The sequence below is a fragment of the Aotus nancymaae genome, unplaced genomic scaffold, assembly GCF_030222135.1.
Source record: "Aotus nancymaae isolate 86718 unplaced genomic scaffold, 86718_ANA_hifiasm-v0.15.2.pri h1tg000011l, whole genome shotgun sequence".
Classification (NCBI taxonomy): Eukaryota; Metazoa; Chordata; class Mammalia; order Primates; family Aotidae; genus Aotus; species Aotus nancymaae.
In genome coordinates, this window is record NW_026988422.1 from 53,557,336 (window position 1) to 53,579,852 (window position 22,517).

General features: G+C 42.8%; 2 protein-coding genes across 4 annotated transcripts; both read left to right on the forward strand.

Annotated features, from left to right (window-relative positions):
- The first annotated feature begins 9,040 nt into the window (after positions 1-9,040).
- LOC105707272 (large ribosomal subunit protein mL42-like) lies at positions 9,041-9,579 on the forward strand. Its single transcript, XM_064374486.1, has one exon. The coding sequence runs from the start codon at positions 9,151-9,153 to the stop codon at positions 9,577-9,579; it is 429 nt and encodes a 142-aa protein (XP_064230556.1). The 5' UTR covers positions 9,041-9,150.
- A 7,007-nt stretch (positions 9,580-16,586) lies between these two features.
- SRSF5 (serine and arginine rich splicing factor 5) lies at positions 16,587-21,798 on the forward strand. 3 transcript variants are annotated; one of them, XM_012438203.3, is made up of 8 exons: positions 16,587-16,715; positions 17,580-17,724; positions 18,047-18,117; positions 18,241-18,339; positions 18,935-19,004; positions 20,233-20,306; positions 20,764-20,874; positions 20,973-21,798. In XM_012438203.3, the coding sequence occupies exons 2-8, from the start codon at positions 17,599-17,601 to the stop codon at positions 21,235-21,237; spliced, it is 816 nt and encodes a 271-aa protein (XP_012293626.1). In that variant the 5' UTR covers positions 16,587-16,715; positions 17,580-17,598; the 3' UTR covers positions 21,238-21,798. The 3 variants fall into 3 exon arrangements, with proteins under 3 accessions (XP_012293626.1, XP_012293623.1, XP_012293624.1); XM_012438200.3 differs by having other exon boundaries at positions 16,589-16,715; positions 20,970-21,798; XM_012438201.3 differs by lacking the exon at positions 16,587-16,715 and adding an exon at positions 16,726-16,817 and having other exon boundaries at positions 20,970-21,798.
- Positions 21,799-22,517: the final 719 nt, after the last annotated feature.

Here is a 22,517-nt window from a genome sequence, read left to right on the forward strand (position 1 = left end):
AAATAATATTCATTGGGAGAAAGATATTTATACATATAAGTGCTATGAAACATTTATGTTAATATAAACAAGTATGTGGGGATGGATGGACTTTTGTTAAAGCAATGTCACTCAATTTTTAAAATTCCTTGAGTGATAAAAGAATCAATACTTGATACATTAGCCAGCAACTTGGTTATGTCTGTTTTTTTTTTTTAAGCTGGGCATGGTGGCGCATGCCTGTAATCCCAGCTACTCAGGAAGCTGAGGCATGAGAATCACTTGAACCTGGGAGGCGGAGATTGCACCACTGCACTTGAGCTTGAGTGACAGTGAGACTCTGTCTCAAAAAAAAGAGACACCTGGAACACGGGAGAGTTCACCATCAAGTCGAATTAGGGAAGAGTTCTTTTCAAAGTGGAGGATCTAGAATGGTAGGTGGGTCCCTTAAAATGGAATTCCAGGCACCCCTTGGAAAGTCTTACTGTGTTCCCCAGGGGTTCACATAACCCAGGCATTCACACACAGGCACGCTGAAAACCGCAGGTGCTGCGGTTAAGAGCTTGACCTCCTGAAGAGGAGGTGGAAGCTGCTTTTCATAAACCAGAGCTGCCTTGCCATTCTGTTGGTTTCCTTTAGAGAGACTGGCTCCTTGGCCTTATTTCCCTCTTGTGTAACAAATTTCTTTCTTAAACTTCTCTGGATATGTCCTTAAGTTTTTCTTTAGCCTATATCTAGAACTTTTTTTTTTTTTGAGACAGGGTCTCTCTCTGTTATGCAGGCTGGAATGTAGAGGCATGATCACAGCTCACTGCACCTCGGCCTCCTAAGCTCAAGTGATCTTCCCACGTCAGCCCCCTGAGTAGCTGAGACCACAAGTGCAGACCCCTCACCTGGCTAATTTTTGGATTCTTTGTAGAGATGAGGTCTCATTATGTTGCCTGAGCTGGTCTTAAACTCCTGGGCTCAAGTGATCTTCCAACCTTGGCCTCCCAAAGTGCTGGGATTACAGGCCTTGAACCACTGTGCTCAGCACTACATTCAACATTTATTTGTTTGTAACATAGTAAAAATTTGAGGCTCTTTGGGATAAGCTGCTTGGGTTCAGAGTGCAGTGGCGCAATCTCAGCTTACTGCAGCCACCACCTCCTGAGCCGAAGCAATCCTCCTGCCTCAGGCCCCGTAGTTGGGACTATAGGCACATGCCACCATGCCCGACTAGTTTTTTGTAGAGACGGGGTTTTACCATGTTGCCCAGGCTGGTCTCAAACTCCTGAGCTCAAACAATCCGGCTGCCTCGGCCTCCCAAAGTGCTGGGATTACAGGCTTGAGCCACTGTGCCCTACCTGGAAGTTATTTTCTAAGCCTCAGTCTCCTCTTATGAAAGTTTGTTGTTTTGGGGAAGTAAGTAGTTCAATGTACACAAAGTTCTGAGCATGTGTCAGGGACAGTAAGCACTTAATAAACGTGAGCTATTATTATTGGTATGTGAGCTATTATTATTGGTATGTGATCTAAATTTGGCCTGTCTCTTAAATCTCCCCAGGACAGGCAGTGCTCATAAAATGCTTTGAGACTCAAAAGATAAATCACTCTACAGTCTCCAGCCCTGTTGTTACCGTCATGCTACTCTGCTCCTTATTAGCCCCATTTTCCTGGGGAAGGTTGAGTAAGAGAGGCACGTGCTGAGTGTCATAGGGCTGTGGGGAGTGTCAGAGCCTCAGAAACTAAGCAGGGCATCCACAGTGTCTGAGCCCCTCAGCCTAAACTCGGTTTCCGTTTTAGCCTCTACTTTCCTGACCAAGGCACTCAACTCCACTCTGTGCTCTCCTCTATTCCATACCAGAGTGGACCTTGGCCCAGTGGAAGAGCTCTTGGGCTTGAATCCTACGCTATCACTAATAGCTATTAAACTTGGGAAACAAACTTCTCAGAATATATTTCCTCTACCATAAAATAGAATTAGCAGTACCTCTCTTAGGGATGTTGAGGGGGTCAAATGAAAGAAAGCTATGGAACTCCTTGAACTGTACCTGGGCACATGGCAGGCCTCTGATTACTCCTGAATGTTACAATTATAGTAGGTCAGCATTAGGATATCTTTTTGCACCTAGTCATGCAAGGAAAATAGGCATGACTCAGGCAGATAAGACTGTTTCACATGTCTTTGCTAAAGCAGAGCCTAGTGCTGGTAGATAAGCTGGTTTGGCCTGCTTTGGCGAAAGGTTGGTGGGTGCTTGGGAATCGAATCTAGGACTGTCGGGGCCATTTTGAAGTTGAGCTGCTTGTTTATTCAACATTTGGGATGTCACCCTTGTTGACAATAACCCTCAGAAACATCACCCTCATCTATGAGGTGGGCTCTTTGGCAGCCACGTTTGTATCATGTGACCTCATCTTTGACTGGACCAGGATGGACACCTCACCCAAGTGGGGCCAATCAGATTTTCCTCTCCAGGGAACTTGGCATTGAGACTCAGAGATTCCATTCTCATTCTGGGATCATTTTTGAATGTAAGGGACATGAAAACTGGGTGACAGGGTGTGGTCACCTTCTCCCATATAGATTGAGAGGCAGGGGAAGCCAAGCTGCAGAGGGTGAGCAAGTGACATACAAAAACAGAGGAGGGAGGTGGAAACTGTATATTCCTGAGTTCTCAACAGTTCCCACTTCCTGTTTCAGACTCCTCCTCAGGCCTGAGCACATTTTGACCTTCGCATTTCATGAGACACTTCTGAATCCTTAATGATAAATCCATTTTTGATTGCTTACATTGGATCATGTTGTATGTTAAGCTCTTTTGCTCTCAAGTTACAGAAGTTAACTTGAGCCATCTTAAGCAGAGAGAGGAAATTGCTGGAAGGTGCTGGGGGCATCTCATGAGATCTGGGAGATTTAAACAACCCAGTTTTAGGAGGTGCTGGTACAAGGGCAACCCTGGGTAATTCACCTACAGATTGGAAAACCAACTTTCTTCTGATCTGCTGTCATTAAGATGCTTCACCTTTGGGCTTCTCAGTTCAAAGATGCAAATTCCTGGGGTAGAGAGAATCTCATTGATCTATGATGAGATAATCAGTAATGGATAGGGGTAGCTTCAGGCAGCAGAGACATAGCTGCTTGAGAGAGTTTAATTATGAGAATAGGACATGCCATCATCCAAGGACAGGGAATGGCACTGATCGGCCAGTCCAAGTGACGTCCTGTGCAAGTCGGTTTGTGCACTTGTTTACAACTATCATGGGCAGGAAACTGTGCTTCTCACTGAGAGGGGTGCGGACAGCTATAAAATAGGGTCTCTAACATCAAAGAATTTATAATCTGTCTACAAATAATCATATTCCAAGAAAGCCCGTGATGACTGCTAGAGGAGATGTATAAGCATAAAGTGCTACAGGAATTTAGAGGAAGACATATATTCGAGTAGTGGTGACTGTGGCCCAGATGTCAGAGCAGGTCATGTTGGCAAATGACTTCTCGAACAAGACACTAAATATGCACTTTACATGCCTTGTAATAACAACCAACAGGAGCGTTTATTTAACATGAAATGTAAAATGCAATAAAGCAGGAATGTATCTTTGATGGACTAATCCGTAGCATGTGAGCCACACTGACATATACAAATGCACCAGGTCAGGAGTGGACATAGACCAATTGTGCCAGGGTTCTGTCTGAATTCCAAGGCAAATTAATCATATTCCTGTGATCCTTAGTCCCAGCCCTGACTGTTAGCCTTTGGTCAACTTGTCTCCCCTGAATTCTCACCCCCATAGGATTTGTGCTTGTGCTTTTCTGGGCTCATAGCCCTTTTGCACTGGTCATTGGGAAGGCTCCTTCCAAGGCAGACACATTCTTAATCTGTGCACAAAATACTCCCTCCACATCTTGAATTTTTAAAAACAATTTATTTTTAATTTTTTAAATTTTAAAATGTTTTTCAAGACAGGGTCTTGACATGTTGCCAAGGCTGTTCTTGAATTCCTGGACTCAAGCAATCCTCCTGCCTCAGCCTCCCAAGTAGCTAGGATTATAGATATGAGCCATTGTGCCCAGCTCTCCCTTGAAATCTTTGCCTCAACAAAAACCTGGGTGACTTTATCTGTTTCCGTTTTATCAACTGTCACATATATGGGGATTTTTCTCAACTTTTTAAAAAAAAAATAGCTCATATTTTTCTCCTGTGTTTCAGATGTATGCATCCTATTGCCTATGGAATCTCCTCCTAGCATGGCCCAGGAACTTCCAAATCAATGAGCGTGGGTGTAACATTACCCATTCATTCTCTATTCTCTGATCCCTCTATTACACCCATACTCCAGCCTGGAAGTGAAATTTTATTCTTTTTTTAAATTAAAAAAATTTTTTTTGAGATAGGATCTCACTCTGTCACCCAGCTGGAGTGCAGTGGTGTGATCTCAGTTCACTGCAACCTCCACCTCCTGAGCTCAAGTGATCCACCTCAGCCTCCTGAGTAGCTGGGGCTACAGGTGTGTGCCACTATGCCAGGCTAATTTTTTTCTGTTTTTTTTTTTTTTTGAGACGGAGTTTCGCTCTTGTTTCCCAGGCTGGAGTGCAATGGCGCGATCTCAGCTCACCGCAACCTCCGCCTCCTGGGTTCAGGCAATTCTCCTGCTTCAGCCTCCTGAGTAGCTGGGATTACAGGCACGCGCCACCATGCCCAGCTAATTTTTTGTATTTTTAGTAGAGACAGGGTTTCACCATGTTGACCAGGATGGTCTCGATCTCTTGACCTCGTGATCCACCCACCTCGGCCTCCCAAAGTGCTGGGATTACAGGCGTGAGCCACCGCGCCAGGCCTTTTTTGTAGTTTTTATAGAGATGGGATTTCACCATGTTGCCCAGGCTGGTCTTGAACTCCTGGGCTCAAGCAATCTGCCTGCCTTGGCCTCCCAAAGTGTTGGGATTATAGGCGTGAGCCACTGTGCCCAATGTGGAGTATATACACAATGGAATAGTAAGCAAATTTCACTAATTTGCTTGAAATTTTATTCTTCTCCCTTCTTTATCTACCATGTCAAATTGATCACCAAGTTGTTATAATTGGTTTTCTCAATATTTCTCCAATTTGTTTCCACCCTTTGTTGCTGCCCCATCAATCTCATGATTGACTTAATGTACAAACTGTCTTTGCCTCACCATCTGTATTAGTTACCTATTGCTATGTGACAAATTACCCCCAAATTTAACCAGCAAACATATTATGTCATGTGGTTCCTGGGGGTTAGGAATCCAGGAGCAGTTTAGTGGGGTGGTTCTGCAGCAGGGTGCTCGTGAGGTTACAGTCAAGCTGTCAGCTGGGGCCACCATCATCTCAAGGCTCAACTGGGGCTGGAGATTCTGCTTCCAAGCTCACTCACGTGGTGTCAGAAGGACCCTTTCCTTGCTGGCTCTTGGCTGGAGGCTTCAGTCAGCCTCTGCATAGATTGCCTGAATGTCATGACATGGCAGCTGGCTTCTCTCCAAGTGAGTAATGCATATATTTGTGTGTGTGTGTGTGTTTGTGTTTGTGTGTGTGAGAGAGAGGAAACCACAGTCTTTTAAAACCTAATTACCAATGTTTTCACTCCAGCCATATTCTATTGGTTGCATAGAACAAAGCTAGTGCATGTGGGATGGTGTCTATGAAGACCAGCATGTGAGGATCCTTGGGGGTCACTTTGGGGGTTGGCCACCACAATGTCAATTCACCCTTTTGGTAAAACAATCAGTTTCCTTTGAGAAACCACTTTTCCTTTGAGAAAACAATTTTCCTTTGGGAAACCACCCTCCCCCATTGCCAAGCTATAGTATGAGTGGGGCTGCCCCTCCCTCATTTCCGATATAGGTTCCCATTTATAGCATGGGTCCTGACTGGCTAATGCTGATCAGCACATCTCTTCTGCTGTGGACTGAATGCTTGTGTCCCCTCAAAATTCACGTGTTGAAATCCTAATCTACAATATGACGGTATTTGTAGGTGGGGCTTTTGAGATGTAATTGGGATAGATGAGGTCATGACATGAGTATGGGGCCCTATGAGATTAATGCCCTTAAAAAAGAGGAAGAGAGGGGGCCAGGTGCGGTGGCTCACGCCTGTAATCCCAGCACTTTGGGAGGCCGAGGTGGGTGGATCACGAGGTCAAGAGATCAAGACCATCCTGGTCAACATGGTGAAACCCTGTCTCTACTAAAAATACAAAAAATTAGCTGGGCATGGTGGTGCATGCCTGTAATCCCAGCTACTCAGGAGGCTGAGGCAGGAGAATTGCCTGAACCCGGGAGGCGGAGGTTGCGGTGAGCCGAGATCACGCCATTGCACTCCAGCCTGGGTAACAAGAGCGAAACTCCGCCTCAAAAAAAAAAAAAAAAAAAAAAGAGGAAGAGACTGGGCATGGTGGCTCACAGTGGGTGTAATCCTAGCACTTTGGGAGGCCAAGGCAGGAGGATTGCTTGAGTCCAGGAGTTTGAGACCAGCCTGGACAACATAGTGAGACCTCATGTCTAAAAAACAGTAAACAAAATTAGCGGGCATGGTTGTACAAACGCCTGTAGTCCTAGCTACTCTGGAGGCTGAAGTGGGAAGGGTAGTTTGAGCCTGAGAAATAGAAGCTCTCTCTCTGTCTCTCTATGCACACACCAAAAAAAGCCATGTGAGGCCATAAAGGAAGAAGAAGGCCCTCACCTACAACCCAATCATGCTGAGACCCTGATCTTAGTGTCCAGCCTCCAGACCAGTGAGAAATAAATGCTTGTTATTGAAGTCATCCGGTCTATGGTAATTTGTTATAGCAGCCTAAACTGACTAAGACACAGTCAATCTGGCCTTAGTGATAGACTCAGGGATGAGCAGGTAATCCAACAGAAAGCCAGTGACATTGGGAAGTGTTTGCTGGAGTTCTGGAAAGAATCTAAGAAGCTTCAACAGAATCTCCTGGAAGGGATGCACTCTCTTCCCCTCACCTAGGTGTTGTGAGACTGTGAGGCTAGAGCTACTGGCATTTTGCCAATGCAAGGTGACCCAGCCTGGGAATGAAGCTGATTCTCAGGAGAAGCAGAGCCAAGAGATGGATGCTGGAGACACCACTTGAGCTGTCTATCAAGTCAAGTGCACAGTGGGCCTGTGTGTAAAATGTTCAGTTATACTAAGCAATAAATAAATTAAAAAAATTTTTTTAAGACAGAGTCTTGCTCTGTCACCCAGGCTGGAGTGCACTGGTGTCATCTTGGGTCACTGCAACCTCCGCTTCCTGGTTTAAGTGATTTTTCTAGCCTCAGCCTCCCAAGTAACTGGGATTACAGGCACCCACTATCATGCCTGGCTAGTTTTTGCATTTTTGTAGATATGGGGTTTCACCATGTTGGCTAGGCTGGCCTCGAACTCCTGACCTCAGGTGATCCACCTGCCTCAACCTTCTAAAGTGCCGGGATTACAGGCATAAGCCACCACACCTGGCCAAAACTTGTCTTAAGGTGATTATACTGGGAGTCTGTTCCTTGTTATATAAAGAGTCCTAACTGGTTTTGGCCAATGTTCCCTACACAGCCTTTCCCGCCTAAAACATAAATCTGATCATGTTATCTCTTGCATAAAACCTTGTGGCATCTACTCAGTGTCTACTGGGTAGAGTCTAAACTCATTAACATGACAATTGAGGTGTACTACCCCATCCTCCTAATATCCACCTTCAGCCTCTTTTTTTCTTGCTTCTGTTTTGAGCAACGCTTAATTATTTATACCATATACCTTGACATTATGAATAGGGTCTTTGACTGGAAGCTCATGAGACTTAATCAGGAATTAGGGCAGTAGAAGCCATGAGAGTGGACTACAGCCAGCCTGATCAAGATAATTATATGCCCCAGACCTAGACCCAGAAACTGTCTCAGTTTTTTGTGCTCATGGTAGAGATGCTAGGCATTTCCTGGTCATTGGCACCTGTGGTCTGAAGTATCTCCCAAAATTAATGTGTTGGAAATGTAATCCCCAATTCAACAGTGTTGAGAGGTGGGGCCTTTTGGGAGGGTTTAGGTCATGAGAGCTCCACCCTTGTGAATGAATTAATGATGTTATAAAGGAGTCTGATGGAGGGAACTCACTCCTCTTGCCTTTTTGTCTTCTGCCATGTGGGGACACAGCTTTCCTCTCCTCTAGAGAGTGCAGCATTCAAGGTGCCATCTTGGAAAGAGAGAACAGCCCTCATCAGATGCTGGCACCTTAGTTTTGGACTCCTAGCCTCCAGAACTGTCAGAAATACATTTCTATTCTTTATCAATTACTCAGTCTGTGGTATTCTGTTATAGCAGGACAAACAGACTAAGATACTAGCTTTTAGTCAGGTTCTAAGTTTCTGTAGCCCTGTATTCCTAAGGTTATCTCACTGTGAATTCAACCAATTCTCTACAGAGCTCAATAGGGTGGTCTAATTGCTTCAGCAGTGAAATATCTTAGTTCAGTTCTCCTTAACCCAAGCCATGGCCCATTTAGATGAGTATTCAATATCCAAGCTCTTAAAAGAGTAGACTGCTAGTTTGAGGTACAGTAGCCAGGAAGAAAAATATGGTGGAGCTTCCCATTCCCTTCACTTTCTGTGCAAGAGTAAGCCACTTTTTTTCTGGACTAAACTTATGGGTAGTACTACCCATAAGTCTATGGCCCACTTATGTGTAGTCTGATTTATAGAACAGATAAGATATCAAGTGTTCTTCTCTGGATTAATTCTGTGTACCTTGCCCCTAATAATTATATCAGGGAAGGAATAATTTCCCAGATTGGGGCTGATTTGGCAGGGTCTCTACATTGGCACTGTTATGAATTGCTTTAGGGAATTCATGCTTTTGAGGCTTCCCTCTTGATATCAAAAAAGGAAATAACCCAGTATTTAGTCAGTTTCCAGTTCCTGATAGCTTGTGGAGGTGGAAGAGGTTTACAGGGTAGGTATCAGGGAGTGGTTCTTGGGTAGACATGGCCCTTGTCTGGTTCTCCCCCTTTTTCACAAATCTCTTGAGTGCTGCTAGGGTTTGAATGTGTTCCCCAAACAAGATGGCAGACTCGTGGTGAGAAGCTGTGGAGCAGGAGTAGAAATTAGTATGCCGAGAAGCAGATTTTAAAAGCAGTTTCTCTTCAGACCATCTTTTTTCATATCACTTGATAAGCATCTTGAAACACTATGGCTGTAGCTGCAGTAAAATGGGTGATGTCAAAGCAAACTATCCTGAAACATTTATTTCCAATCCAAAATGGAGCTTTATATTGTGTTTGTCATAAATCTACATATTCTCCTCTACCAGGTGACTATGATTGCAAAGTAAAGCTTACTCTGACTTCTGATGGCAGGATAATTGCATGTTACCACCCTTCTGTGGACATTCCATATGAACACACAAAACCTATCCCTTGGCCAGATCCTGTGCACAATAATGAAGAAACACACGATCAAATCCTGAAAACCAGATTGGAAGAAAAAGTTGAACCCCTTGAGCAAGGACCTATGGTAGAACAACTTAGCAAAATGTTCTTTACTACTAAGCACTGCTGGTGTCCTTATGGACGATATCACAGATGTCATAAGAATCCGAATCCTCCAAAAGACAGATGATGCTGAGGTTCCTGGGAGAATCAAAGAGAAATGTGCCTCATTTGCCATTTGAGAAAATGCAGCTGGTGTATACTAATACATAGTAAAGTAATAATAATAAAATATCTTTTCATATATTAGAATGTGTACTTTTATATATGTTAAGTAATTCTGGATTTGACATTCTCATTTAGAGAAACCTATTACATTTTCTTTTTCAATTTTAGTCTTTCATTTATGTATGGTCTCCAATTTAGAACTTTTCCATAGTGCCAAAGCCATACATATTCAGAAGAACATCCACAGATTACATCAGAACACTTTATTATAAAATAGGCTTTGTGTTAGATGATTTTGCTCAACTGTAGGCTAATGTAAGTGTTCTGAGCATATTTAAGGTAGGCTTGCATTTTCAGTTGTTAGTAGTATAAACATAATTAATAAAAAGGTGCATGGCTTTCCTGAGGGAGATTTTTAAATTGCCTTTGAGAATAAACTCATAAGGTCTACCAAGAAAAGAAATGTTATAATGTTTCAATTGGCTTCTAGAAAATAATTAAATTATTGATATTTTGATCAGGTTTTACTATCTACTATTTACATCCATTCTTATTAAATTATCAAAATAATCCTTTGAAGAAGGAGCATAATCACATTTTACAGTGACTCGAACCCTACCAAACAAGTGGGAGAGCCGGGAGCTGAACCGTCAGGCTCCACAACTCTCCTCAGTGCATCACAGTGACAAACGGGTGGTTTTCTTTCACCCAAGAATGTGCTTTCCTAGAGATTTTTCTAGATAGAATATTATGTAATTTGTTTTGAGGGTTTTTTTTCCTGGCTGTCTTAAAGATTATGCTAGCTTCAGAACACATGCAAGCAGCTGCAGCTCTGTGGTTAAAATGTTAATGTCACTTAGACTAGTGTTATGAGAATGTTAATAGATAATTCTGCTGCCACTACTAGCTTATATGTGATCCTTAATAGCATTGCTTCCCCTTCAATTTCTATTTAGGAGGCGAAGAATCTTTTAATCAGTAGAAAATTGCTTTATTTAAACTTGTACTATAAAATGTTTGTGATACAGTAAAATTGATGTGAAAAATAATTTCTCATTCAAAGTCTATTGTTTGATCTAGTTCTTTTAATAAAGGAACTCTAGTTGAAGTTTCAAGTTTAAAAAAAAAAAGAGGTAGGCCGGGCACAGTGGCTCATGACTGTAATCCCAGCACTTTGGGAGGCCGAGATGGGTGGATCATCTGAGGTCATGAGTTCGAGACCAGTCTGGCCAACATGGTGACACCCCATCTCCATAATAATAATAAAAAAAAAAGGTGATTAGGTCATGAAGACTCTGCCCTCATGAATGGATTGATGCCATTATCATAGGAGAGGGTTTGTTATTGAGAGAGTGGGTTTCTCATGAAAGTGAGTTCAGGCCGGGCGCGGTGGCTCACGCCTATAATCCCAGCACTTTGGGAGGCCGAGGCAGGTGGATCACAAGGTCAAGAGATTGAGACCATACTGGTCAACAAGGTGAAACCCCGCCTCTACTAAAAATACAAAAATTAGCTGGGCATGGTGGCGCGTGCCTGTAGTCCCAGCTACTCAGGAGGCTGAGGCAGGAGAATCGCTTGAACCCAGGAGGCGGAGGTTGCGGTGAGCCGAGATCGCGCCATTGCACTCCAGCCTGGGTAACAAGAGCGAAACTCCGTCTCAAAAAAAAAAAAAAGAAAGTGAGTTCAGCCCTCCCCTGCTCTGTCTCTTACATGCTTTCCTGCTATGGGATGCCTTCTGATCTAGGCCACTCATATTAGTAAGTTCATAGGTATTTTCAATATTGTACACTAAGTTAAACAACAACAACAACAACAACAAAAATCAGAATGTAACAATCTAAAGAAGTCGGTAGGTATATAAAGGTAAACCTGAGTAAAAAAGTGGACATTAAAAAAACCTCATAAATTTCTAAGAGAAATTACTTAAGTACATTTATTACTTTGAAAAAATCTTTATAATTATAAGCTGGAGGCAAGGAAGGCATATATAAACATAAGCTGGAGGCAACACTTTTTCTTCGTGTTGGGGTTGCTTTTGGATAGCAATTTTTAAGCATTTGGTGATATTTAGGACATTTTCAGAAAAACAGAAAAGTTGGTCAGAATGAATGTTTTCCCCAGGCATGTAGTTGTGTAATGTTAAGTGAAAATGACAGTAAAATTTTGAATATACATTCATGATCATAAAACATTAAGACAAAGAAATATGGAAAATGCACATGCACATAATTAAGTTTTATTTTTCTCCCCCGGAGTCTTGCTCAGTCGCCTAGGCTGGTGTGGAGTGCAGTGGTGCAATCTCAGCTCTCTGCAGCCTCTGCCTCATGGGTTCAAGCGATTCTCCTGCCTCAGGCTCCTGAGCAGCTGGGATTACAGGTGCACGTCATCATGCCTGGCTAATTTTTTTGTATTTTTAGTAAAGTCGGGATTTCACCATGTTGGTCAGGCTGGTAAGGCTTACACCTGTAATCCCAGCACTTTGGGAGGTCGAGGCTAGTGGATCACTTGAGATCAGGAGTTTTAAGTTTTAGTTTATGATTAAGTTTTAGGAATTAAGAACCCCTCTTAAAACCAAGTATACCTATGACTATGATTCATATTTTGAAAATACAATTGTTCTTATAGAAAAACATGAAAGGGAAAGTTAAATAATGCTAAGTAGTTTTCCCTTAGGGGCTGGGAATAGGGGTGACTTTTAAAAATCTCATATCTATGTTTTAAAAAACGATGAGGTACTATTTTATATTGAAAAGCACTAAACAAAAAAAAACCCACAAGAAGGAAATACAGCAAACTACAATCAGGAGTTGAGTTGGTGAGACAGCATTGTTTTCCTCTTTCAGTATTTTCCTGTTGAACATTTTTCCTGTAATAAGCATATATATATACTTTTTATAACAGAAATCAAACTTTATTTTAAAAATTAAGATCAAATCCTGTTTTCAGTTTTTCTTTGTTTATAGTTTTATTATGTGACAAAGGGGGTTGGGTGGAGCATTCATAGAGCAGTTGAAAATCTTGGAATCAGTTCAGGGGTCAGAAATGATTTTTAAAAATAATTTAAAAACTTTCTATTGATACATTTTATACATATTTATGGGACATATGAAATATTTTATTACATGCATAGGATGTGTAATGATCAAGTCAGGGTATTTAAGATATTCATTACTTTATTTATCACCTCTACCTGTTGGGAACATTTTAAGTCCTCTCTTCTAGCTGTCCTAAAATATAAAATACATTGTTGTTAACTATATAGTCACCCTACTCTGCTATTGAACATTAGATTTTATTCCTCATATCTAACTGTATGTTTGTACCTAATAATCAATCTCTTATTTCCCCCACCCCATCAGCAAATGTTTCCTGTAAAGGACCAGACAATAAATATTTTCGGCTTTTCAGGCCACATGGTCTCTACCACAGCTACTCAGCCCTGCCTTTGTAGCACAACAGATATAGGCAATAAGTAAATTAACAGGAGTGGCTCTGTTCCAAAAATTTTTTATTTATGGATACTGACCTTTAAATTTCATGTGTTACAATTCTTCTTCTTTTGTTTCCTAACAACCATTTAAAAATGTAAAACTGGGGCGGGGCGCGGTGGCTCACGCCTGTAATCCCAGCACTTTGGGAGGCCGAGGCGGGTGGATCACGAGGTCAAGAGATCCAGACCATCCTGGTCAACATGGTGAAACCCCGTCTCTACTAAAAATACAAAAAATTAGCTGGGCATGGTGGCGCGTGCCTGTAATCCCAGCTACTCAGGAGGCTGAAGCAGGAGAATTGCCTGAACCCAGGAGGCGGAGGTTGCGGCGAGCCGAGATCGCGCCATTGCACTCCAGCCTGGGTAAAGAGAGCGAAACTCCGTCTCAAAAAAAAAAAAAAAAAAGTAAAACTACTCATTTGCTGTATAAAAACAGATGAGAGGCTGAATTAGGCCCATAGGTCATAGTTTGCTTATTTCTGAATTAGATGAAATCAGGATGGCAATGAATGAAACCACAGTTACGCTAAAAGTCTCCAATAGAGATGCCAATACATTTTGTGTTTATTTCAATCTGTGATTTCTCTACATTTTTTCCTTTAAAAATTTGCTTCTAATTTCGATGTCTTAGGAAAAGGATTCCAAGCCATTTTGTTGAAACATTAATATAGGAATAGGACAACCTGAAAAAAGTGCTCATGCAAATCCAGGTCTATAAATATTCAGTCTTTTTTGTGCTACGCATTTCTGAAAAACATGAATAACATACATGAATCAGTGATGACTCTATAATAGGGGTATAAACAGAATATTGTAGGATCACATAGGAGGAAGGGTCATTCTGCTCATGGAAGATGAATTTGTATTTATTAGAAAAATTGGTAAGAAACAGTCCAATAGTGATACGGTTGGGTTCTGTGTCCCCATCCAAATCTGACGTTGAATTCTAATTCCCAGTGTTGGGGGAGGGACCTGGTGGGAAGTGATTGGCTCATGGGGGCCGATTTCCCTCATACTGTTCTTGTGATAGTGAGTTCTCACAAGATCTGGTTTGGGAAAATTTGTGCATTATAAAATGCCAATGTTCATCAGGCCAACAACTAGATAACATTTTTTTCTTTTAATTGAACGGTTGAAAAATGTGTGCTTTGAATGAAGAGACCTTCCAAACAGGCTTTGAGTGAGCAACATGGCAGTTTATTCACCTGGGTGCAGGTGGGCTAAGGCCGAAAAGGGCATTAGCAAAGGGCAGTGGGATAGGAGTTGGTTTTCCAGGAGGCAGAGGTTGCGGTGAGCCGAGATCGCGCCATTGCACAACAGCCTGGGTAACAAGAGTGAAACTTCGTCTCAAAAAAAAAAAAAAAAAAAAAAAAGGAGTTGGTTTTATAGGTTTGGGTAGTTTTTTTGGGGGCAAGGGTGTTGCAGAGTAAGATCAGTTACAGCGGTGGGGGGTAGGGGGCAAGGAGTATACATGACCACAAGTTCAGTTACAGTGGCAGGGTTGGTGAGAGGTATTTACATTATCGTAAGAACAATTAAGATGGCAGTGTTGGGTGATGGGCTTATCGGGGGAAGCGATCAGGGACAATGGCGAACGCAGGCAGTGGGTGGGAGACATCAGCCAAGGCAAGCAGGACTTCAGAGTTTCAGGCTCCAGGATTGCATATGGAGACCTGACATGAACAAATACATAAACACACATTGTCTTATAAACCCATCCTTAACTCCCACATCATAGGCAACTAACTTTACAATTATTTCATGTACCCACTGAGGCTCTTTTTATTTGCACATGTAACTATGAATGGACAAGCTTATCCCATACAAACTATCCGAGTTTCAGTTCTGAGTTAATGGTCAGTTGCTCTCCTTCCTGAACTACTTTTTCTCTGTTTAACTCTAGTTGCAAGCACACCAACTCCAGATTCTGGGCACTTCTCAAAAATGCGATGTCCTGCCTTTTACATAAAAGCATTAAAGCAAAGTTAACCAATTTCTTTATGCCTAAGTTTCTAGGCTATCAATTTTATCGGAAAAACACAAGAGTTAAATGTGGAGGGCTGTGTCAAACACGGCCCCTTTGAAGGCACGACATAAGAATTGTAAACTTATTAGCTGGGCATGGTGGTGCGTGCCTGTAATCCCAGCTACTCAGGAGGCTGAGGCAGGATAATTGCCTGAACCCAGAAGGCAGAGATTGCGGTGAGCCGAGATCGCGCCATTGCACCACTCCAGCCTGGGTAACAAGAGTGAAACTCCGTCTCAAAAAAAAATTTAAAAAAAAAAAAAATTGTAAACTTTCATGTGTTACATTACAGAAATCTGAACGGGGAGCATTAACCAAATACCATTTGACTTAAAAGCAGCTTGAAACCTCTTCCAGTCACTCCCAGAGTGACGGAAATGCAGAAACCTGTATTCCAGCCTCAATTAAGACAGCCTTCTAGCTGCAATCCCATTTTCAACATTTCATCACTCAAACCCTTTTATTTAAAAAATACTTGAGTTCCTTAGTCTTCTCAGTACAACTAAACCACATAGCTGTGGCATGGTTGAAAAAAAAAAAACAACTCGAACATCTAGGAGCTTCCCTGCTTTGAGGGCAAATTTAAATTGCAAGCAGTGAGGTAAGGAAAGGCCAGGTTTTTTTTTTTTTTTTTTTTAAAACGGGGTTTCACCATGTTGGTCAGGCTGGTCTTGAACTCCCGACCTCAGGTGATCCGCCCGCCTTGGCCTCCAAAGTGCTTGGATTACAGGCGTGAGCCACTACGCCCGGCCAAGGCTAGGTATTTTTGCAAAGCTAAGTTTCTCCTAATTAGTAATCTTCTGGGTATCTAAGAAAAACTTTAGATACAAGAAGGGGTGAAATTTATCTCAGGAGAGTCTTCTGGGAGAGATGATGACGAACCGAACTCCAACGCTTTAGAAAGGGCGAAACACTGGCCGGGCGCGGTGGCTCAAGCCTGCAATCCCAGCACTTTGGGAGGCCGAGGCGGGTGGATCACGAGGTCAACAGATCGAGACCATCCTGGTCAACATGGTGAAACCCCGTCTCTACTAAAAATACAAAAAATTAGCTGGGCATGGTGGCGCATGCCTGTAATCCCAGCTACTCAGGAGGCTGAGGCAGGAGAATTGCCTGAACCCAGGAAGCGGAGGTTGCAGTGAGCCGAGATCGCGCCATTGCACTCCAGCCTGGGTAACAAGAGCGAAACTCCATCTCAAAAAAAAAAAAGAAAGGGCGAAACACTTCAACGGGTGTCCCTCCTGACTCAGGGACTTGTTGGCCGCGCCCAAGCGAGTTCCCGCCCCCGGCTCCACCCACCGCAGGCGGCCAGGTCAGTAGCTCGCAGTGTCACGGTAAGAAAGCACAAGTTCCACGAAACTTCCGTCTTCCCTGGGTCCCAAGGGGGTGGACCCAAGGCCCAGGGGCGTCACCGGAAGTGACGTAGGACGCGCCCTCCATTTTGTGGAGCGCTACAGCCGCTAAGTGCGTCAGTTGTGGAGAGACGTAGACGAGTGAAGTCCTGGTGTGCTGGGAGGTAGACGAGTCCGTCGCAGACTACGGACCTGTTTGGGTCTTAGCCGCCAAAGACCCCGTCCGGGAGGTGAGTGGCTCACTTTAAGGGCAACTCTTCTCGGATTGAGGTTTCTTCATGGCCGCTTTTTTTGCGGAGGACGGCGTCTATAATGAGCACAGTTGATTCGAGGTGGGCGCTGGGGCACGTTTCCCTTTTGGCATACTGTTTTAAGGGTATTGAGGTGGAAGGGCGGTCACCGTTGCGGCTGTTTTGACAGCGGTTTCTCGCCCCTCCCTGCCAGGCTTAACGTCTTCTTTTCCCAGACCCGTTGAGTACCGGGCCGGTTCTTTCTGACTTTGCTGGCGATGAGGCTGGACCTTTTTAAGGGCGGCCACAGTGACCCCAGAACGGTGGAGTTGAGGGGAGGAGGCGGGAGGAGGGAGTTTGGCACGCGCAGCTCTGCTGCTGCCGATTCTGCCGCTGATTCTGCGCCGCCATTTTGTGGTCGCGGAGAGCCCGCCTGCCGCTGTTGGCGCAGGCGCGGTCGTAGCGTCGCGAGATTCCGGCTTCCACCCGCTGTGACGCCCCCGCGAGGCCGCCTTTGGGCTGGTCTTGCGTAGGGCGGGGGCGGCTCCGCCCGCACTTCTCGGTCTTTCCTAACTGCGGCAGATGGGAGGGGGCCGGAGCGCCGCGGAGAGTGTGCGGCTGCGCAGTTGGAGAGGTGGCGGTGGGCGTTGCGGTTGCTGCGTCTGGGCCCAGGGAGCGACCGTGTTAGGCAGGAGCCGCGTTTTAGTTTTGTCCGCAAGGAGACTGGTCTCATTAGAGGCGCTCTTGGCAGTCTCGTTCATAATATCACTGGGTAAACATTTTATGCTGTTCGTTTTTGATTCTTTGATCAGGCAATCCTCTGACAGTCATTGCTATTATCGCGATTGAATTACTTTCTAATAGGAAATACTAGCCGGACATCATGAGTGGCTGTCGAGTATTCATCGGGAGGCTAAATCCAGCGGCCAGGGAGAAGGACGTGGAAAGATTCTTCAAGGGATATGGACGGATAAGAGATATTGATCTGAAAAGAGGCTTTGGTTTTGTGGTAAGTGTTTACAACTTGGTGAATTATCTGCCAAGTCGGTAGAGTTTTGATAAGCAGTTGTTTTTGATCTTGAGTTCAGGTAGAATATTTGCCTTCAGAAAATGTTACCCATTCTTGTGTCTGAATTTTACTGAGGGTGAAAACAACTTTAAACTTGGCGGCTGACTGGAACCCACTCCAGTGGCTCTTTGATTAGGTTTTGCTGTATGGTACTGTCGTTAGGATACTCCCCTTCCCATTCTGTCTCCCGATTTCAGTGCTCTTAATATGTTGTAGAATACTCTTTTAAAACCATGTTAAGTGTCTTATATTTACATTTTAGGAATTTGAGGATCCGAGGGATGCAGATGATGCTGTGTATGAGCTTGATGGAAAAGAACTCTGTAGTGAAAGGTGAGACTCCTGTGTAGCTAGTTAGTCCTGAGACATAGAGCAGATTGGGTCTGCTGGGATGTTTTTCTAAGTAGATCTAGATAATTTAAGTGTATAATGGAGATTTTTCTTCTCTTTTTGCAGGGTTACTATTGAACATGCTAGGGCTCGGTCACGAGGTGGAAGAGGTAGAGGACGATACTCTGACCGTTTTAGTAGTCGCAGACCTCGAAATGATAGACGGTATGTAAAGGGTGGATGGCCGCATTGAACGATTATTGTAGGGGTAGCATTTAAAGTTCAGGAGTTATTAGCAGTGACGATTCCTGGTCCTACCGTATAATCTTTTTTTTTTTTTTTTTTTTTTTGAGATGGAGTCTCACACTGTCTCCCAGACTATCTTGGCTCACGACAAGCTCTGCCTCCCGGGTTCAAGCAATTCTCCTGCCTCAGCCTCTCGAATAGCTGGGATTATAGAGGCCCACCACATTGCCCTGCTAAATTTTTATTTATTTATTCAATTATTTTTAGTGGACACGGAGTTTCACTATGTTGGCCAGGCTAGTCTCGAACTCCTGACCTCTTGATCCGCCTTACTCGGCCTCCCAAAGTGCTGTAATTACAGGCATGAGCCGCTGCGCCTGGCCTGTATAATCTGTTTTTCTATTCCCATGATAGCCCATTGTTCTTGATGAATCTTTATGAGTCATAGAAGAACACAGAAACCGTTGGCAGAAGTCATTAGAATGGCTTGTCATAGCTGATGACTTGATCACAGTTGAACACATGTGCTCGTCATTGCATTTCTTCCATTGTGAATGCTAATTTTCTTCCTCAGAAATGCTCCACCTGTAAGAACAGAAAATCGGCTTATAGTTGAGAATTTATCCTCAAGAGTCAGCTGGCAGGTTTGTTGAAATACAATTTCGAGTTATTTTAATGTGGCTTTTTAAAAAAGTTAATGGGTAGCTAATGTTTAATTGTTTTATTAAAAGTAATTTTATCTTAAATTAATGGATTTAATGGAATTGTAATTTTAAACATTTAATTAAATGTAATTGGGGGATACTTTGAATTTTAATATTAGTGATCAAATGTAAATGTTTTGAGGATATTTTTCTTGTTTTTTAAAATCAATTTTTAACCAAATATTAAACCCTTTATTTGCCAGCCTGTCTGTGTCGTTGGCCTTATGACGAGGAGTGCCTGTGGGTTATCCTAATCGTTGTCTTGGTCACTCTTGGTTGGGCCTGGTTGACTTTGCCAGTCAGCTCCTACAGTGATCAGTTGGCCACCTCTAGATCTGTGTTTGCCGGTCTAGACGTTATCGGTGCACTTCCTTGAAGTGCCAGGTTGCAGCGATCCCAGAGCGTTGATAACGTGATCTGATCCCTAAGTTGAGACCTGTCTTCCTGTAACGCTTCCGAATAAGAGGTCCGGTCGAAAAGAGTTGAAAGATACGAAATTAGGTGGTCGTTGGAATCCTGATCGCAGTAAAGTGGTCCTTGGTAACTGCTCGAGTAGAACATGTCTGCATCCGCCAATAGTCTGCTAATAGGGAGGGCTGTGCGATTAAAGGCTTCCATCGATTGGGTAGTGTCCTTCAAGTGGGTGGCGAAGAGCCAGTCGGGCATATGTCATGAAGGTTTCTCCGACCGATTAATGGTTTGCTGCTTGACTAGCCTAGGGAAATAATAATAAAGGTAAAGTAAACTTTTTTAATGACATATGGGGCACAAAATAACTGGTGTCTTGTAAATGTTCTGTTTTTTTTAAATAAAATTTCTCTACTTTAGTCTTTACTTTAAAAATATGTACTGTTTTCCTTTTTTGTTGTTTTTTTGTTTGTTTTTTTTCTTTTGTACTGAGCTCAGTATAGACTAATACTACCTTAATGTTAAAATCTGAATTTCTTCCAGCATTTTGCTTAAAAGCAATATGCTATTTGCTTATTCCGTGCCCTGACATAGATAATTTTTGAATTCTGATAGAATACAAGTGTGGTAAATGCCATGTTTGTACTTTATCTAACATCTTCTCTTTCAGTAGTCTTGTTTTTTTTTTTTTTTTATATCATGTGATTGTTTGTGTGTCCCCTTTCCTCTTCTTTGCTTAACACAATTATCTTGTGTTAAGGATCTCAAAGATTTCATGAGACAAGCTGGGGAAGTAACGTTTGCGGATGCACATCGACCTAAATTAAATGAAGGGTAGGTACTGGATGGAAATTGTGGAAGTCTTTAAAAACTTGCAAAATTTTACTGTGAACTTAGTTATGAGGACTTAAATTTTGAATATATTAAAATGCAGAGATTCTCCAGGGACAGTTTTGCCGCCTCACCCTTCCTCCCACACCTTTGGCAGCGTCTGGAGACATACTTGGTTTTCACAACTTGTTGAGGGAGGATGCTGTTGGCATCTAGTGGGTAGGGGCTAGGTATCCTGCTAAGCATCCAATGCATAGGAACTCTTTCCCCACCCAACAAGTAATTGGCTCAAAGTATAACAGTGTCAAAACCTTGCTCTTTTAATGCTGTATTACCCGGAAATGAGACTCAATAGTAGCAACAGCAAAGCGAACACCGAGATGACTTATCTAGACTGCTGTGTGCAATGTGTGAGACTACAGGATGTATGTATTTTAAAAGTGGCTTTTTTCCATTTTAGGGTGGTTGAGTTTGCCTCTTATGGTGATTTAAAGAATGCTATTGAAAAACTTTCTGGAAAGGAAATAAATGGGAGAAAAATAAAATTAATTGAAGGCAGCAAAAGGCACAGGTATCTCTATATAAAGTCAAAAGTTGTATTTAATGGGTTTGTTGTAGGGTCTTATCTCTTCTAAGATAAGGCTGATTTCATCTCCTTTTTCATAGTAGGTCAAGAAGCAGGTCTCGATCCCGGACCAGAAGTTCCTCTAGGTCTCGTAGTCGATCCCGTTCCCGTAGTCGCAAATCTTACAGTCGGTCAAGAAGCAGGAGCCGGAGCCGGAGCCGGAGCAAGTCCCGTTCTGTTAGTAGGTCTCCCGTGCCTGAGAAGAGCCAGAAACGTGGTTCTTCAAGTAGATCTAAGTCTCCAGCATCTGTGGATCGCCAGAGGTCTCGGTCCCGATCAAGGTCCAGATCAGTTGACAGTGGCAATTAAACTGTAAATAACTTGCCCTAGGGGCCTTTTTAAAAAAATACAAAACCAAACAAAAACTACAAAAATTCCCAAACCATACTTGCTAAAAATTCTGGTAAGTATGTGCTTTTCTGTGGGGGTGGGATTTGGAAGGGGGGGTTGGGTTGGGCTGGATATCTTTGTAGATGTGGACCACCAAGGGGTTGTTGAAAACTAATTGTATTAAATGTCTTTTGATAAGCCTCCCACTCACATTTTTGTGAATGTCTGAAGTATATAGTTTGTGTATATTGACAGAGCTCTTTTATAACTAAAGCAAATTTAATTTTTTTGTACTAGAAAAAAAATTTGAATATTTTAGTTCCTGGTTATTAAAATATGTTAATTCAGAATTAGTTTAATGCCTCAATTAAACTAATTAATAGCTTTGGACACTTAAAAGAGCTCTAAATTTGCTTGTACATAAAGGCTTAATTTGTTTTCCTTGTTAGGGTCAAGGGTGTCTTCCCACTCTTTAACAGCTGCAGGACAGACACATAAAAGCAGCTGTTTGTTATTGATAATAAAATATTATAAAACTCATTTTTGTCCGTTTGTCTGAAGAAGTCCTATGCTGTTTACTCATCCTACCTTTATACAATACATTTAGAATCTAGAAGACATCCAGAATCCTGGAGTTCGTTATGGTCTCTTTTATAGTTTCTTTGATGCCTTCAAGCTAGTCAAAAGATGAGGTTAGCGAATGCTAAAATCACAGTTGTTGGAATTTTGTGTCTGTGCTCCAACCCCATGTTTTTCCTTTGTCTCCTGTGTTGTTGGCATCAGGTTACTTAAGCATCCAGAGTGAAGAGAAGGATAGTGTGTTCAGAAAGCAACATTTCTTGCCTACCTTAAAGGTTATGACACAGGTTTTTTTGTGTTTTTGAGACAGAGTTTTCGCTTTTGTTGCCCAGGCTGGAGTACAATGGCGTAATCTTGGCTCACTGCAAACTCTGCCTCCTGGGTTCAAGCAGTTGTCATGCCTCAGCCTCCCAGATAGCTGAGATTACAGGCATGTACCACCATGCCTGGATAATTGTGTATTTTTAATAGGGATGGGGTTTTACCGTGTTGGCCAGGCTGGTTTTAAACTCCTAATCATCTGCTTTGGCCTCCCAAAGTGCTACGATTACAGGCATGAGTCACTGCGCCTGGCCTTGTTTTTGTTTTTTTGAGGCAGGGTCTTGTTTTGTTGCCCAGGCTGGAATGCAGCCTTTACCTCAAGGGCTCAGACAATCTCGCCGATTTTTGCCCCTTGAGTA

Coding starts and splice junctions, on each gene's coding strand:
- LOC105707272 (XM_064374486.1), top strand. CDS start 9,151: ATGGCTGTAGCTGCAGTAAAATGGGTGATGTCAAAGCAAACTATCCTG.
- SRSF5 (XM_012438200.3), top strand. CDS start 17,599: ATGAGTGGCTGTCGAGTATTCATCGGGAGGCTAAATCCAGCGGCCAGG. Junction 18,118..18,240: donor AAAGAACTCTGTAGTGAAAG/GTGAGACTCCTG, acceptor CTCTTTTTGCAG/GGTTACTATTGAACATGCTA. Junction 19,005..20,232: donor CCTCAAGAGTCAGCTGGCAG/GTTTGTTGAAAT, acceptor TCTTGTGTTAAG/GATCTCAAAGATTTCATGAG.